Below are 17,753 nucleotides of genomic sequence, written 5' to 3'. Positions count from 1 at the left end.
GCCAGTTTAAAGTGTTTGTGTGTTCTTATTGATGATTTTGACTGGTACATATTTTGAGTTAAGATGAATGTTTTAAAGCAGCATCATATCAGTTTTGTTTATTCTATTTCTAAAATGTGCTGATCCTTTTAAAACTCCTGCTTATCTCTACAACAAAGAAAAATATTCAAAAATACTGCCTTCATTTTCACACACAGTGCTGAAGATGCTGCAAGCACCAAATCATAGCTCATAAAATCAGGTCCTGAGATAGTTACCCATAAAGAGGAATCCTTTGAGTGTATGCCATTGGTGAGCCGATGAGCATGGACCATAGAAGGGCTCAATGTAGAAGGTAAAATTGGCGAATCATAATTGAGAAATATGAAATGTATTCCCATACATAATATGGTATAGGGTATAATGTACCTGCTTTTGATCACTTCATTTTAAAGTGCTATTCACTTGCTCTTAAATGTTCCGTGAACTGTTAAGTTTCATAAGTTATGTAGTTATTGCACCACATTTGTGTGTGCGCATTTGTGTGTGCGTGTGTGTGTGTGTGTGTGTGTGTGTGTGTTTGATAGTCAATGATAGGTATGTTAAGATAATATAAAGGAGCTCTTTGAACTTTCAGAGATTGTCAAGTTTGGGTTAGCTGTAGCTTGCATTTTTACGAAAGAAAATACAGATGAATGCTAATAGATATTGGGGCATTGTTTCTGTCTTATGAGAAATTTTTGTCATTACCATAAGCCTTCACTAATACTGCAAGCATTTTTTTAATGGCGCTAATCTTAACCTTGAAATTAATGCAAAGCAGAAAAGGTGAGCCAGTTGGTTTGAATACAATGGGTGTTAGGAGTGGTAGAAACAATGTTTAGTTTAGATTGAAATTGAACTGACTTATTTTATTTTGCACTTAAAATTTTGAAAATGTTTTTTTTTTAAGATATGTTAGTGTGATACTTAGAATTCTTATGTTTTGATGTTTCTTTTAGAAATGAGAAGTATGCTTTTATTTTTAACAAATGGTTAGAACTAGTCATTTAATACTAGTTGTTTATAGACATTGTAAAATATATCCTTAGACAAATACCTTGGTAGTTAATTCAGAAGGGTGGGTTTGGGTAGGAGTAGCAGAGTACCTTAAGAGAGAAAGAGGAATATACACAGAAGGGATAACATTTCATTTGTGTGAATACTCTGCCAAGAGAATCAGTTCTATGTGCAAAGTTGTCTGTTGTCTAGAATAGGGGTATAGAAATTAGTAATCAATGGGGATGTCTTATTTTTAGTTCTTGACAATTCTGCCTCGTTTTAAAATGTATTTTAACAATACCTAAAAGATAATTTTGACTCTGAAAATAACCTTATTTTTTGCTTAGTCACTTGAGTTTTATTGCCACAGTATAAACTTCTGAGGGATTTTTTACATTGGTGTTTCTAAGAAGCAAATAAATCCCAGGGTTTTATTTTCTTCATTTATACCCCTATAGAAACTCTTAAATGTACTTGCACATATATATATTTTTTCTTATGCATGCTCGATGCATTTTCGTCCTGAGAAAAGTGTTCTCTACAGAAACTACCCGTGTGTAAAAAGAAGATTGGCTTAAAATGGCTACTGTGATGGGAACAGTGTCTTAGGGAGATGCAGCTTGGACTGGAGGTAAATTGAATACTTTACAAACTGTGGTTTAGAGTTTGCTTTAATGACATTGTATGTAAAAGGACACATGATTGCTGTAATTTTGTATTATGGTTTCCTCAATAAAAAAATAAATGTACATTGATGAATATTATAAGGGAGTGTTTTGTCTTTTCTAAAATACTGAGACTTTTTTTTTAAATATAGAAGTTACTTTATTATGGGTTTACATTGTAAAACAAAATTGTCTTCCAGAAAATTAAAATATAAAACAACTTGATGATAGAACATGGTAGCTGATTATTTACAAACTCATTTTAAAGACCAGAATTTAAAATTAAAGATTGTGCATTCTCCCCCCCCCCCCCCCCCCCCATTGAAATGTCATTTGTTCAGGCAAGGTCACAACATAAATTTGTTTTATAAGCTTGAGCATATATTACACACATTTGAAAAGTACATTCAATATTATTCTCAACACTCAGAACTCTGTATAGGCAGTGGTTTTCATCCAGTTTTCTCTGGCATTTGTTTCTTAGAAGTCTTTAATTTTGTGTTTTTCCCCATTCTCCTCCTCTCCCATAAAAACAGTGATATCCCAACCCCCTCCTACATCTGCTTCACAAAGGCTCTCAAACTACAACCAAAATTATGTACTAAGGGAAAACTCCCACTCAAATTGATAGGTTCCAAATTCATTGTCTCGGCTATTTCAGACTAATTTTAGGTGTAAATAGCTCATTGACGGCATTCTTTCATGCAAAAATAATGTGTTGTTTTTGATACTTTTAAACATTGCTGTGAACTTAAGGTAAATGCACAGCCTAAGTTCTGATATAATTGAGTAAATTTCCCACTTTCCCATTAAATGCACATTAACTTATGCATAATTGGCGATGAATCTGGTGCTCATTGGAAAGGAGGAAGGTATTCTTTAGATGAGCTTGTGTTTTGAAGACTGTTATGAAAAGGAATTAGAAGTCAACATAGTGGCACTTCTGGTTTCCTTTTTTGGCCCCGCCACAGAAAAGATGGATGTAGTAAGAAAGTCGGAGAGAGAAAGAGAGTTCCAGGCAGAGGGAAGGGGAGCTAGTAGTCATCAGCTAAAAAAGAAGAAGAAAAGTGATTCTTTTTAAAGGGAAAAATTTTTAAATAGAATAAAAGTATTACATTTTTTAAAAAGTGATTAATTCTTACTTTCAATTGTAAGAATACAGGTACTAGCTGCAGAGCCTTTATTGTTGACAGCTTTACACATATACTCTCCTTCATCTTCTGGGAAAGTTTCTGGTAAATAAAGGCAGTAAGTTTCTCCTCTTTCGATATATTGATAGTCTTCTCCATCCTGCAATAATTCTCCTTCAAACCACCATGTAATTTCTGGTTTGGGTTCTCCTGTTACTTTAACTGTAAATCTAACAGGCTCACTATCTACAACCGATGTGTTTTTCAGAGGCTTCTTGAACCACGGAGCTCCTGACCTGGTTTGCTCTTCATCTTCAATAGTGGAGCCATTCATGATGCTACCCTCCTCTTCTTCCTCCTCTTCTCTTTTCTATATTAAAATAAATACATTCAAGTTGTCACTTTTAGTATAGCAGCATTTTCAGGACAGTGATTTAATCACAATCTTGGAGGTAAATAGGTTTTTTTGCCCTCAAAGTAAAGAGCATGTAAGTACAGTCGTGCACCACTTAACAACAGGGTACGTTTTGAGAACTGCATCATTACGTGATTTGGTCATTGTGCAAATATCATAGAGTGCATTTACACAAACCTAGATGGTATAGCCTATTGCTTTTAAGCTACAAACTTGTTACTGTACTGAATACCATAGGCAGTTGTAATAGTATTTGATATGTAAACATCTAAACAAAAGTACAGTAAAAATAACAATGTTACAAAACATTCCAGTGACTTACTAAATGGTTTTTTACCCCTCATATAAAACTGGCTTTTAGAGCATCTTTGGAAAATAAAGGCTATGTTTGTCTGGTACCTTCTGTAGTGCTGCATCAATTTCCTTTTGTTCAAACTGCATTCGTAGTAACTTTTGTTCTTCAATTCTTCTTTGTTCTTCTTCTTCTCTTGCTTTAGCCATTTGTTCAAATCTAGCTTTCATATTCACTTTATGAGTAAACGGAGCCTCACTTTTTTTTGCAGGCTTGACATCAACATCTTCTTCCTTTACAAAAGTGGGCCAAGAATAAGTGTGGCTTGTTTTCCAAAAACCAAGAACTAAGTACTAATAGTCCTGAAGTTGTCATTTATAATAGGCACAAAATGATTAACATTTGTATACATATTTGTGCTACACTATAGACAGCAGTTTTCACAATACCTTAGTTTGGGAAAGATGAAATTTTTGTTTGTGAAACGTTCTCTTAACAAATGGAATCCTTTTCTCCCAATGTAAAGATCATACAGTATCAGTGGGATCCCAGTATCTTTATTTCCCCAACTGTCAGTGTTTGTTGACCATACTGAATAACAGTGGGGATACTACATATAACAAAATACTCCCATATTAACCACTTCATGATTTCCTTTGTCACCCTACTTAGTTAATAAGTGTCATTCCAATTAATTCCATCCAACAAATTTATTGATGGTCAAATGGCAGAGAAGAATGCAGGTAGAATAAAGGGGAAAACTGAGGCAATGATGAATTTGGGGAAATCACTGAGGTGAAGAGTGGTGAGTCATCTATTTAGGGATAAGAGTTGGGAACCATGGAAATAAAAATTGAGAGTAGTGTTTCAACTGTCAAATAGTATGTGTGAGCCAATAAAATCAAACTATAAGGCCATCATGCGATCACTGACAGCCTTAGAGTGGGGTCATGTAGATACAGTTTATGGTTTCTAAAGTACTTCAGTCATACTTGACAGTTTTGAAACTAGGTTTTTTATGGGTCTGTCTAAAGCAGCAGTTCTCAATCTGTGGGTTGTGACCCCTTTGGCGGTCGAACGACCCTTTCACAGGGGTCGCCTAAGACCATCCTGCATATCAGATATTTACGATTCATAACAGTAGCAACATTACAGTTATGAAGTAGCAACGAAAATAATTTTATGGTTGGGTCACAACATGAGTAACTATTTAAAGAGCCAGAAGGTTGAGAACCACTGGTAAAGATATCACCATATATATTACAAAATAAGAGAACTGTTCTAGGGTACCAAATCAACTAAATTTTGAAACAAGCTGTAAAGTTTCCTATAGTAAAACCTTGATTTATGGATGTTTTACATCAATTTGAGATATTGCAGCTAAGTTCCAGTGAATGTAGGAGGAGGAATTAGAATAAGTTGAATAAACCGATGAACAAAAACAGATGTAGAGACAGAGAAGCATCGATCAGATGCTCAAAACTCAGAGGGAAAGCAGGGGAGGGTGGGGGTGAGGGGGAAAGATCAACCAAAGGACTTGTATGCATGCATATAAGCATAAATGATGGATGTGGACAACAGGGGGTGAGGGTGAGGGCAGGATTGGGGGGATAAGGACACATTTGTAATATTCAATAAAGAGAAAAAATATTTTAAAAAGTAAGTTGAATATTTTCCGATTTTACTTGAATCATTTTTATGTGATGTTGGGAAATCCTTGGGCATCAGACACAACCATATACCTATTGGGTAAATTCTATTAATACCTTCAGATGATAAACATGCCTGCCCATAGCTATTGCTAATGAAGGATGTTCTGGGGTTCTTGTTGTTACAGTTTTTAAATAGGCTAAAAAGTATATGTAAATAGAATTCCTCTGAAGCTAATTGGGGAAAACTTATGAACAGTCTGTTATTAAATGCAGTTGTGTTTTTTTGTTTTGTGGTTTTGTTTTGGTTTTTTTTGGAGAGAGCGAAACATTGATTTGTTGTTCCACTTATCTGTGCATTCATTGGTTGATTCTCGTATGTGCCCTGACTGGAGATCAAACTCAAAACCTTGATGTATTGGGATGATGTTCTAACCAACTAAGCTACTCAGCCAGGGCAATTGTTACCTTTTCTTAAATCTATGAAAAGCCACATTTTAAAATGTTACAGAAAATGAGTCTCCTGTCATACTAAAAGAATAACTTTTGTTCTCTAGGTGCATTCTTAAGAGGACATTGACACCCCAGCACATGAATATTAAGGACAGTATAATTAGGCAGTAAATTTAAGATAAAAGGGAAGCATAAGGAAATGGTTTTTGAGTATACCTTATTAGAAAATTAAACTACAAAGTCAAACACTATAAGGCAATTAAAGTATTTTAAGTACCAAATGAGGTACGGGTTAAGGGCTACAGGAGCTGGAATGGAATTCCTTGATTAGGGAAGGTTACATGAATGAGTTGGTCCTTAAAAGATGTCTCAAATAGAAGACGTATTGAACATTGACATTTTCTAAAGGTAAAAACCAGATACATGATGGGGGGGAGGGGGGCGGTCCTATTCTGAAGTTGATTGTGCTCAATGCCAAAACTGCTAAGTTTTTTAAGGATAGCTCAATGACCTTTAATATAGAGCAGCGGTTCTCAACCTGGGGGTCGAACGACCCTTTCACAGGGATCGCCTAAGACCATCGGAAAACACATATATAATTACATATTGTTTTTGTGATTAATCACTATGCTTTAATTATGTTCAATTTGTAACAATGAAAATACATCCTGCATATCAGATATTTACATTACGATTCATAACTAGCAAAATACAGTTATAAAGTAGCAACGAAAATAATTTTATGGTTGGGGGTCACCACAACATGAGGAACTGTATTAAATGGTCGTGGCATTAGGAAGGTTGAGAACTGATCTAGAGGGATATGATCAGAGGAATGTCAACATTCTTTACAGGAAACAGTGTTCAGGGCATCCACATGGGTTATAGATCAACCATGTCCTACTATATCCTTTTAAACAAAAGAGCCAATAAATAGCAATAAAACAAGAAGTAACCACTTCATTTATTTCTGTCTTACATATTTTATAGGGCTAGGTATTACTGCTCTGAGGTTTCACTACCTTTAACAAAGGGAATCAAATGCATGCTTATGGAACTTTAGATAGAGCGACATTTATCTTGCTAAAGAACCACCTGATATTTTGGCCAAACAAACATTAAATGTTGGTGTTCTCCAGGGTTTTATCATTTACTTTCAAACTATTAACTGTTTCAAGATGGTTTTATCTATTTCTATACTTTAAAATACTATCCATAAAAGTGACAATCCCTAGCTCCTGCCTCTCACCTGAGCTCAGTACCTGTTTCAGACAGCTTTTACTTTAAATACAGCTCAAACAATGCAGTCCTAGTGTCCAGAACAGTCCCTGGGACATACTAGGCTTTCAAGTAAATTTTTTAATGCATGAATCTAAAACCATCTAAGATGCTAACTTGATATTACTTCGTGTTTTTAAAATCCCTTCAGTGCACCCCGATAAAACAGTTTCTTAACGTGTCATCTACAACCTTTCATGGTCATCTCACCTGTACTTGCATCTTCATCATTAGCTGTTTTTGCACTCTGTTTGCCTCAATAGTAGATTCTTTTTAGTCTTGAGAATTGCACATACTTTCTATTAACAACCTCCTCTGATGGCCCTCCCAGCTTCCACACCTGTTTTACTAGTTGAAGATCTGATGAAAATGCATTTTTAGAGAAATATTGGTTGAATGCTCTGGCAGAAAAACATTCCCAGGTCCTATTTAAACCAATATTCATAACCATGGAACTAGTCCTCAAACTGGAAGGGACTTTACAGGTCATTTAGTGATTGCCTCATTTTACATTTGGAGGTACTTCAAATTCATGCTATCTGAATTTTTATTTAGTCATATAGGGTTTATTGGCCTCATCTTTAAGAGAGTAAATGAATAATCTCTGGAGTTTAACTCAAATATATATTGGTTGTACTGATTCAAGCTAAAACTTATGCCCATAAATAATTTTTTGTTTTTTGCTAGAGTGAAACATTTGGTGTTCACTATTGGCTTTAAGTCCAATAAAATTGTGAAACAATGCTAGAGTGGAAAAATAATTTCAAAGTCTTTTAAGATCTTGATGTGTTTTTGCTATTTAGTTCCCAAACTTATTTCAAAGCCAGTGTTAACTTCTGTTGAATCATCATTTTAGTACCATAACAATGTTAAATATAAAATAGTTTACCTCATGGAAGTGTTCTGCTTCTCGCTCTTTAATTTCAAGGTCAATCGCTCTCCTTCTTGCTCGTTCTTCTTCTATCTTTTTCTGTATTTCTTTTTCAGACAACTGTCCAATTTTTTCAAACTTGCTTTTTAGATTTTTAGCTTGAATAGAGCCACTCCTTTTCAATTTGATTAATTCTTCATATTCCCTGCTCAATCCAAAGGTTTCATTTTCTTCCTCTTCCTTAAAAAAAAAGGTATTTTATATATTAAATACTAGAAAATTAGTTTGTATTATAAACATCCAAAAAGTGTTCACCATTTCCTATTTAAAACCCAAAATAAAGGTTAAATAACCTCCCTGCACAATACTTAAATACAACCTGCTAAAGTATGTATATCAAAAATTAACTTTTACTAGGAATTGTAGGAAGCTTCTGTTCAAAGAACACTGAAATAGGGAGGAGTCAGATATAAGTTCTAGTTCTGACACTCATACTGTGTGGCCATTTTATCGCTTAACTCACTGGACATGATTTTTTCATCTCTATATAATAGAGTCAGTATCTCTAAATGCTTTTTGTCTTAGATTTGATGATGGCTGGTGGCCTAATAAAGTTAAATGTCAGTCTTAATACTCAACTGATACAGCACCTCTACAGATAGTCTGGTAAAATCCCTACACTTCACTATGTACCATTTGTATTCTCAATTTTATATTTTGCCAAGAAAAGGAGTCAATCAAAATTGGGATCTAATTTTTTTTTAAAGAATTGTCTCTCTTCATTTTACTCTTCTTTCTTTAATCCTCATACAAGGATATGCTTTTATTGATTTTTAGAGATGAAGGGAGAGAAACAAAGATTAATAGAGAAACATTCATCGGTTGTCTCCCATATGAGTCCCAACCGGTGATGGAACCTGCAACCTAAGTGTTTGTCCTGACCAGAAATTGAACCCTTGGTGTACTGGACAACACTCCAACCAACTGAGCTGCCACCAGCCAGGGCAGGATCTAATTTTTTATACCACTTTATTTTGAAAACTTTTCACATTCCTTTCCCTTGGCTTTTCACAATTTATGATTACTAGTTCTTTTCTAAAATTTGTTGATAGTACAGATGTCACCCATTGCTCCCACCCCACCCCAGTCCTTACCCTGTCTATTGTGATTACTAGTTCTTTGTATACTTACACTAAAACCTAATCTCACTAAATGAAATGGTAAAATATTGCTGTTATTCCTGGTAAACTTTTCCTGGAGAAGACCTACAGTTTTAGGCTGAGGGAGCAAAAAAAGCAGGGATGGGTTAGGGAAGGTAGTCACAGTGAATGTGACATGAGGCCTAATGGCTCATTCAAGGGGGGAAAACATTTCTTTGTACTACCTCTATTTTTTCATCTAGGGGTAAAAACAGACTACTTAAAATACCAGAAACTAATAAATGTATGATATTCATTTTCAGCTTCCTTTTCCAAATAAATGCTATAATTTAGGCTAGACCTTGGAATATTTCCCTATAGCATACTAATTTTATTAACTATATATTTATACAGCCTTTATAGTCTCTTGGTCAGTGAGGGCAAGGAAGTAAATATCCCCACAGGCCCAATGCCCTAACTCATGACGAAGAGGCAACTTCTAAGAAATTGCAACCTCTGCATAGGAACCCCTCAGTTCCTGGATTAGGAGGAATTGGCAAGGGGCTCCCACCAAGTCACCTGCCAAACATACCGTGTCACTGCTAGTCCAAGGTTGTGACAGCCACTGGTTCCCCAACCCTGTTTGCTGTCTGCCTCTCCCCATCAGTGGCAGAGGGAGACTTGGAATGCTGACCCCCTCCCTTGCCCTTCCCTCTCTGCCTATGCAGTTGGTTGGCCATTCAGATGAAGGGCTGCAGCGTCCAAGGGCAAAAAGAAGGTAGGGCCTTGGGGGTATCAGGAGGTGGGAAGAGGGCTGCTGAGAACCCACCATAGGGAGGCAGGATATGTGGGTGAGCCAAGGCTCTGAGACTCAAGCACAGGTTCCATTGTCCAGTCGGCTTTCATAACATAGATTCAAAGTAAATCATTAAACATTTCAAGATGGCAACCTGAGAGCATTAAACCACTAAACATGACCCTTCTGAACATGGGGTCCTATGAGGGCACAAGTTGCATGCCCATGCAGACAGCCGTGTACAGTCTGTGTGTGTGTGTGTGTGTGTGTGTGTGTGTGTGTGTGTGTGTGTCTATTTCATTTCAACACTACAGAAGTCACACTAAAATGTGACAGCATCAAAGTTCTATCTTTAGTAAAATAAAGTGACTCAAAGACTTGCCAAACTGATGTTCCCATTAGTATCCATGGTACTCCCTTAGTTTTATTTAGATTACATGTATCAGTTTATCAGTTTCAACGATATGAGCAAGTACCATAAATGGGTAAATTAAGTACTTCCAACAGCTCTCAATCATGACATAACCACACATAATCATGACGTCTATGGAAATATATATTTGCTTAAGGTATTGTAGTACTTTCTCAGTCACTTGCAATCTTCTGTATTTTTTAAATTATCAAGAAAGAAGCTGAGTTATGACAGGCTAGAAAGTGCACAAAACTGAAAACTTGCATCAAGTGCCTCATTGGAGTATGTTGTATGTCCTTTATGTGAATAATAAATACAAAGTTATAAGAAAATATATGTAAAATACTTAGATTAATATTTGCGGAATACAAATGAATATTTTTAAAACCTTACCTCTCCCATTTCTTGTCTCAGTTGTTCAAATTCCTGTTTTTCCATTTCTAGCTTATGCTTCCGTTCTTCCTCTGTTCGTCGTTTTTCTTCTTCCATTTTTTGTTTTAATAATTCTTCAAAATTAAATTCCAGTTTTCCCGGTGTAAGAGATTCTTGAGAGATTGTTTTATACATCTCTGGGGAGTCATCATCTACTACCTATATAAAATAATTATTTTATCACCTTTGTCAGAATTATGCTTACTAGTACTAAAAAGGGAATATTTCTTATAGAAACTATGATTACTGGAATACAAAGGTTGTACATTGAACTAGAAACCAAGAGACCTAAATTATCTTCAAAAATACAAAACAATAAATGGGAGGAATTATTAGAAAATGTAGACTAAAGTATTTTGTGATTACAGAGGAAATGGTGACCATCTATTCTCCATCCCAATGAACACGATGAAATACTTTGAGTTTATACTATCAGTTATTGAAATTAGACATTAAGATCCCCTAATATTAAACACTTTTTAATTGGATTAAAATAAACCTGTGGTAAAAAAAAAAATAGAGCATTTCAGTTTAATCACAGTTTTGTCTGAATGAATTAGATAACCCTTCAGGATCCCTTCATAATCAAGCAGAAATTAATGCTATGATTTTATTATACTGATTTATTTATTGATTTATTATTGATTTCAGAGAGGAAGGGAGAGAGCGTAGAAACATCAATGATGAGAGAGAAATTAATTGGCTGCCTCCTGTACACCCCATACTGGGGATCAAGCCCACAACCTGAGCATGTGCCCTGACCAGGAATTGAACAATGACCTCCTGGTTCATAGGTCAACACTCAACCACACTGAGTCACACTGGTTGGACTGTACTGATTTATTTATGGTCAGCCCAATTGAAAAATAAATAACAGTTAATATAGCTGCCAGGAACAATGCTAAGCACTTTACATGTATTGAATTATTTTATCTGTAACCCTACGAACTAGGAATGATTAATATCCCCATTTTAAGGCACTGAAAAGTAACTTGTTCAAAGTTAATACAAATAAGTGGTAAATGTAGGATTCAAATCTTAAAGGTCTTCCTATAATAAAATTACAAATAATGATTTAGACTCTTTTTAGTACTTTCATGAATTCCATGTCTGACTGCCATTTTTTCCCCAGGAATTGAATTTATGGGGTGACATTGGTTAATAAAATTACATGGGTTTCAGGGGTACAAATCTATAATACATCAGCACCCCCAGTCAAGTTTTCTTCCATCACCATTTATCTCCCCTTTACCGTCTCCTACCTCCCTCCACCCCACTATCCCTCTTGTAATCACCAGACTGTTATCTAGTCTAATAGCCATTTAGATGTGACCTTGGGCAAGTTATCTAGCCAAAGTCTGAGTCTCCTTATCTGCAACAACTTTCATGGAGTTGTCGTGAGAACTAAATAAAGTATGGAAACACTTAGTTGTGCTTGACACCATGATAACAAAATGGCAGTTTTATTATTACATTATTCCCTGTATATAGGCACTCTCTAAATTGCAATTAGAAATTTTGCTTTAAAATCATTGACTTGGAATACACTTCACCATGAAAAGCAATTACCTACTTCTCTTTTTCTATCTTCTGAAAGTATATATATAAACCTCTGGCTTGAAATAGACAGGGGAAAGAGAGAGGCAAAGGGTAATTATTTGTTCTAAGATTTATATATAACAGGCTTTACCAAAGAACCAGTTCAACTAAGAAACAATGTTTATATGGTCTTATCATCCAAAGATTGAAAACAAAAATTTTAGTGATATATGAATTAGCTGATCTATAATATGAAATGATGATACTTGGCCCTGGATAAGAAAACAATATAAATGAAGGGGAAACTCTCTTTTCTGATAACATAAATGTCTCTAGGAAACTAGATTTTTTGTTTAATACAGTTTTCCTTCCCTGCACTATTCCACTAGTGAATCACTGGGCCTAAAATCTGCCCCCAGGAGTAGCTTTCCTGATCTTTATAGCTACTTCTCATTTACCATTTCTGAATTATTCTACAAAAAATAAGTGGTTTCACAATGTTTGCAGGGCTTTTGTGTAGAACCCATTTGTGAAGCAAGGATTACCTCACAATGCACATAAAACAGCTTTAATCTCACTTATTCCACAAACATTAACAGAAGTTTTTTATGCTAGAATATGTTGTTCCACATACTTGGTGAATGGTCTCAGCCTCACTGAGTGAGAAAGACAACCATCAGCAGCGACAATACAACATTAGTGTTATGCTGGGGAAGTCCTAAAGGTTATGAGAAGGCATAAAAGGAAGACCTCTCTGGAACACGTGTTATCAGGAAAGGCTTCCCAGAGAAAATGGAACATATGACTAGGAAATAGCACAGGGAAAGGACCGAGGGACATTCTTCACATAGCATTCATGAAAGCCTAGCTTTTTGAAGAACTGGGAAGAAATTTAGCATGTCTGGCAGGTCAAAGAAGAATCAAGAAATGAAACGAGAAATACAGTAGGACAAGATTATAAAGAAATTTGTTTTAAAAGTTTGTGTTTTTTGCTTACAGGAAGTGGAAAAATTTTTAACATTGTCAAATTTACTTTTTTTTTTTTAAAGAAAGATCACTGCTGGCTTTTCAGGGAAGAATGGATTAAGGGCAAGAAAACAAGTTAATTAAGAGTTGGCCCAAGGCAAAGGGTAACAATGACCTGGATTATAGTGGTAGAAGTGGGAAATGTGAGAAAAATGATAGATTTTTCTGTTGTGAGTATCTGGTTGGGTAACAAAGCCTCGTCAACACTTGCATATATGTGTCTGAAGCTCACCCAGACACAGGAAGAAAGCCAGACCACCAAAGACAATGGAAGTGTTTCAAGGAGGAGATGCCGTGTTCACATGTCACCTTTTCTTGAAAAGAAAGTTTGTCAGATAACTAGATTTCACAATCATTAAAATGGTATGAGTTGCCGAAACCGGTTTGGCTCAGTGGATAGATCATCGGCCTGCGGACTGAAAGGTCCCAGGTTCGATTCCGGTCAAGGGCATGTACCTGGGTTGTGGGCACATCCCCAGTAGGAGATGTGCAGGAGGCAGCTGATCGATGTTTCTCTCTCATCGATGTAAAAAATCAGTAAAATATATTTTTTTTAAAATGGTATGAGAAGTATAACTTTGTGAGAGTTAAGGTTGGTAGCAATACCCAGCAATGATGGGTGAGCATTTTGGAGTTAAATACTTGTGATTAAATAGCTTTGGTCATTTAATATATACTGGATGTGATGGAAATTGAAAAGAGAGAAGGAGAGGAAGGGAGGAAGGAGGAAATGTGGGAAGGGAAAGGAGAGTAGAGAGGAGGGAAGGAAAGGTGGAGATAAAAAAATTCCCTATTCAGATACTTAGCCCTGGAAAACATGCTCTCCCAGAGAAGGAAGACCATATTCAACCCTCTATGCCAGTCAAAGCAATTCAATCAGAACCTTCTCAACACCACATGGAAACAAACACCTGTAACTGGCAGGTGTTACATCACAGGAGACTTAAAAACTGTTTGCCATCCCTACTATTGGCACAAATTTCAGAAACAACAGGGTATTCCCCAAAGTTTAATGGTTTAACTGAAAAGCTAAGTGAATCCTAATGGCATTATCCAGTTATATTCTGTCTTACCATGCTTCTCCGTGCTTCAGCAAATGCCTTCTTTTCCTCCTCTATTCTCCTTCTGGCTTCTTCTTCTGCTTTCCTTTTTTCCTCTTCTCTCCTTTGTCTTTCCAGCTCTTCAAAACTGAGTTTGAGTTTCCCAGGGCGGTACCCTTTAAAGACGTTTTCTGTGTCTTGGTTTTCCTCCTCTTCATTTACCTAGGCAAGAAACAACTCTCATTCATCAAAGACAGGAATGAATTATCAATCAAAGGGCACAGAATCAGCCATCTCAACAGGAATATTTCTTTGCCCTAAATATACTTGACCTAAATCCCCTTCTTTTATAATATCTTATATGATAAAATATTCAAATTTGAACAAATTCCAAATAAATATATACTCAAGTTAAATAAAACTTCTCAAGCAAGTCAAAATTTTAAATAGATCCGATGAAGCATTTAAAAATTTAAGGGGTCATTTAAGAGCTATTAAACATTAACTTTCCCAGAACAAACATATAGCACGAGTGTGTGTGTGTGTGTGTGTACTTAAACTGAGGTTAAAATATACCTACACAGAGTCTCTTTGGAAGTAAAATAAATTTCTCATTAAAAAATATTTATGTAAAAGTCAAATTTTATTTTATAATTAAGATTCTAATTTAACATTAAATTGAAATTTGTTATCTGATTAATTGATGGTATTTCTATTTCAGTTCACTAAGCTGACAACTAATGATATCTAAAATATATAGATATTATGCAACTATGATTACCCAAAATTCATAACATTTTCAAACAAATGTCTAAAAAATTAAAATTTTGGAGATATACTCCTTAGAACGTCATTAATAAAAGTTGATCAAGAAATTATGAAAGCTTTAAAAAATTATAGAGGTTCTATTTTTAAATTCTTATGCAATCTGGAATTGGTGTTTTCTTATTTCAATTTTATTTTTCATTGATAAATCTATTAATATAATAAGAGTTAACATTTTTGAAGCACTTATTATATGACACTATTGTAACTGCTTTTGGTATTAACTCTTATAACAATTAAGAAGTAGGCACAGTCCTAACCGGTTTGGCTCAGTGGATAGAGCGTCAGCCTGCGGACTCAAAAGTCCCAGGTTCGATTCTGGTCAAGGGCATGTACCTTGGTTGCGGGCACATCCCAAGTAGGGAGTGTGCAGGAGGCAGATGATCGATGTTTCTCTCTCATCGATGTTTCTAACTCTCTATCCCTCTCCCTTCCTCTCTGTAAAAAATCAATAAAATATATATTTTTTTAAAAGTAGGCACAATTATTTTCACAATTTTATAAATAAGGAAACTAAGACAGTTTAAATAATGCCCATGTTATACACTTTAATGGAAGACATCTGAACCCAGGCAGTCTGGCTCCAAAACTCATGTTCTTAATGATTACACTATGTTTGTGTGTGTGTGTGTGTGTGTGTGCGCGTGTGTGTGTGTGTGTGTGTGTGTGTGTGTATACACACATACTAGAGGCCTGGTGCACTTGGGGGATCCCTCAGCCCGGCCTGCCCCCTCTCACAGCCCGGGAGCCCTCAGGGGATGTCCTTCTGATGGCTTAGAGGGGAGCGGGCCTAAGCGGAAGTCTGGCCTCCCTCTGCAGGAGGCAACTGGGACGATCATGGGAAGGCGCCACCCCCTTCACCCCCACTGCTGCTGCCACTGCCAGCCGCCGTGGCTGCCGGCCCCTCCTTGGCCCACGCAGCCACTGCGGCTTTGTCCGGAAGGACGTCCGGTCTATCCGGTCTAATTACCATATTACCCTTTTATTAGTATAGATTATTAATATAGATAAGCTTGTTTTACCATTTGCTGCCTCGCTTCTTCAAAAGCACGCTTCTCTTCTTCTAAACGTTGTCTTGCTTCTTCTTCAGCTTGCTTCCTTCGATTTTCTTGCCTTTGTCTTTCTAATTCTTCAAAAGTTAGTTTCAGTTTTCCAGGAGAAGTTGATTCTTTTTTTGCCTCATCATCCAGTTCATCATCCTAAGAAAATATAAAAACCCATCTTTTAATCATAAAGTAAATTCTGATAACCATCTCTACTGCTTTAACTTGCTCCTTAAGGAAAAAAAAAAAAAGAATTACCATGACCAGTGAAAGACACTTTGCTTCCTTGAGAGACCGTCGTTGTTCTTCATATCTTATTCTTTTATCTTCTTCAGACTTGACCCTTTCTTTTTCTTCTCTTTCTTTTTCTAGATCCTCAAAATTCTTTATTTTTCCAGATGTTTTGTGTGATTTCACAGGTACCACTGTTATAAGTAGTGAATCATCTCCTTCCTAATTTATAAAATAGATAATTAGCATATTCCTAATCAAAATTTAGGTTTCATGGGACTTTACCTCCATCATTGGTGAATTTCATTACATTGCCATCAATGTTATGAAGAACAAAAATTTATATTTTTTACAGATTTTTATTAAATAGCTCTATCTCCAAAGTCATTGTACATTATGAGTTAATGTAATGCAAATCCATTGCTGATAAGGTTCAAGGATCATCTTCCCTAGAAGATGGTGTTAATACAGCTGTTCAGATAAAACTACATGACATTAGCTGAATTTACTAGTAGCTATTCATGCACTAATCCCCACAAAAGGTAGTGTGCAAGTGAGTGCACTGTAAATCAATTTGATGGTGGAAGGATTCAGTTTAAACACACAAAGTTTCTCCATTTTTCTCTCTATGCAAGTTTTTATTTTATATCTCTTTAAAATGTTTTTTATTGATTTCAGGGAGAGAGAGAGAGAGACAAATATCAATGACAGAGAATCATTGATCAGGTGCCTCCTGCACACCCCTACTGGGGATCAAGCCCACAACCAGGCATACCCCAACCTGGAATCGAACTGTGACCTTCTGGTTCACAGATCGACACTCAACCACTGAGCCAGACTGGCTGGGCTCTCCATGCAAGTTTTTAAATACTTAGTAAAGCAAATATTTAGTAGGTAAAAACAAACAGGATTTCCAAGTGACTTATAAAACATTTTTATACTAGAAACAAAACTCTTCGGCATTTGAGCTTCTTGAAACTCTTAAATTTGTTTTTGTTTTTAATGTATTTTAGTTCCATTACATAATCTATTGTTGCTTCCAATTTATGTGGCTGTAGTTTTAGGCACACCATCAAATTGATTTTTAACTTTCTGTTAGATAGAAAAGGGTAACTAAATTTTCTGTGGCTGTTAAATTTTTCTTCATGGTAATAGATAATACTGCACTCTCTACTAATATGTGATAACCAAATAAACTATCAGGAACTCTGAGGAAAGAAGACAAATGATGAAAAGAAAACTGCCTTTTTAAACTGTAAGCTTTCAACAATCTCAACTATTAGTGATAGTTAAAAAAAATATGTAGTCTTGCCAGAGTTTTATCTCAAACAGACTGTCTCTAACCATGAAAACAAAACATACTTTTCTTTAAAAACACTAAGGTATAATGTCAAAAGTGCAAAAAATATGATCTTGCTTTGCAAAATATTTTTGTCCTGTTTATTATTGTTGCTGTATTTATAATAAAAAGAATAAAAACAATTTTTAATTAAAAGA

At 35.6% G+C, this 17,753-nt stretch overlaps 2 protein-coding genes across 12 annotated transcripts in view; one reads left to right on the top strand and one right to left on the bottom strand.

Annotated features, from left to right (window-relative positions):
• The window catches only part of FUBP1 (far upstream element binding protein 1), a 36,620-nt gene extending 34,833 nt beyond the window's left edge, over positions 1-1,787 (top strand). The window contains 1 exon segment of the mRNA XM_014453554.2: positions 198-1,787. Within this exon segment, the coding sequence (XP_014309040.2) occupies positions 198-228 (31 nt within the window). The 3' untranslated portion in view covers positions 229-1,787.
• Positions 1,788-1,820: 33 nt separating this feature from the next.
• The window catches only part of NEXN (nexilin F-actin binding protein), a 39,471-nt gene continuing 23,538 nt past the window's right edge, over positions 1,821-17,753 (bottom strand). For 9 of the 11 annotated variants that reach the window (XM_014453549.2, XM_014453547.2, XM_014453553.2 and 6 more), the window contains 8 exons: positions 16,284-16,478; positions 16,005-16,181; positions 14,191-14,379; positions 10,514-10,711; positions 7,792-8,013; positions 3,630-3,815; positions 2,828-3,185; positions 1,821-2,733 (listed from right to left, as the gene is read on the bottom strand). In XM_014453549.2, the coding sequence (XP_014309035.1) occupies positions 2,720-2,733; positions 2,828-3,185; positions 3,630-3,815; positions 7,792-8,013; positions 10,514-10,711; positions 14,191-14,379; positions 16,005-16,181; positions 16,284-16,478 (1,539 nt within the window). In that variant the 3' untranslated portion in view covers positions 1,821-2,719. Of the gene's footprint in view, positions 3,186-3,629; positions 3,816-7,791; positions 8,014-10,513; positions 10,712-14,190; positions 14,380-16,004; positions 16,182-16,283; positions 16,479-17,753 lie in introns of all 11 variants that reach the window. The other 2 variants (XM_014453548.2, XM_014453551.2) reach the window with 1 other exon arrangement.

This window comes from Myotis lucifugus, unplaced genomic scaffold (assembly GCF_000147115.1).
Source record: "Myotis lucifugus unplaced genomic scaffold, Myoluc2.0 scaffold_25, whole genome shotgun sequence".
In the NCBI taxonomy this organism is placed as follows: Eukaryota; Metazoa; Chordata; class Mammalia; order Chiroptera; family Vespertilionidae; genus Myotis; species Myotis lucifugus.
This window is presented reverse-complemented; position numbering and strand designations above follow the sequence as displayed.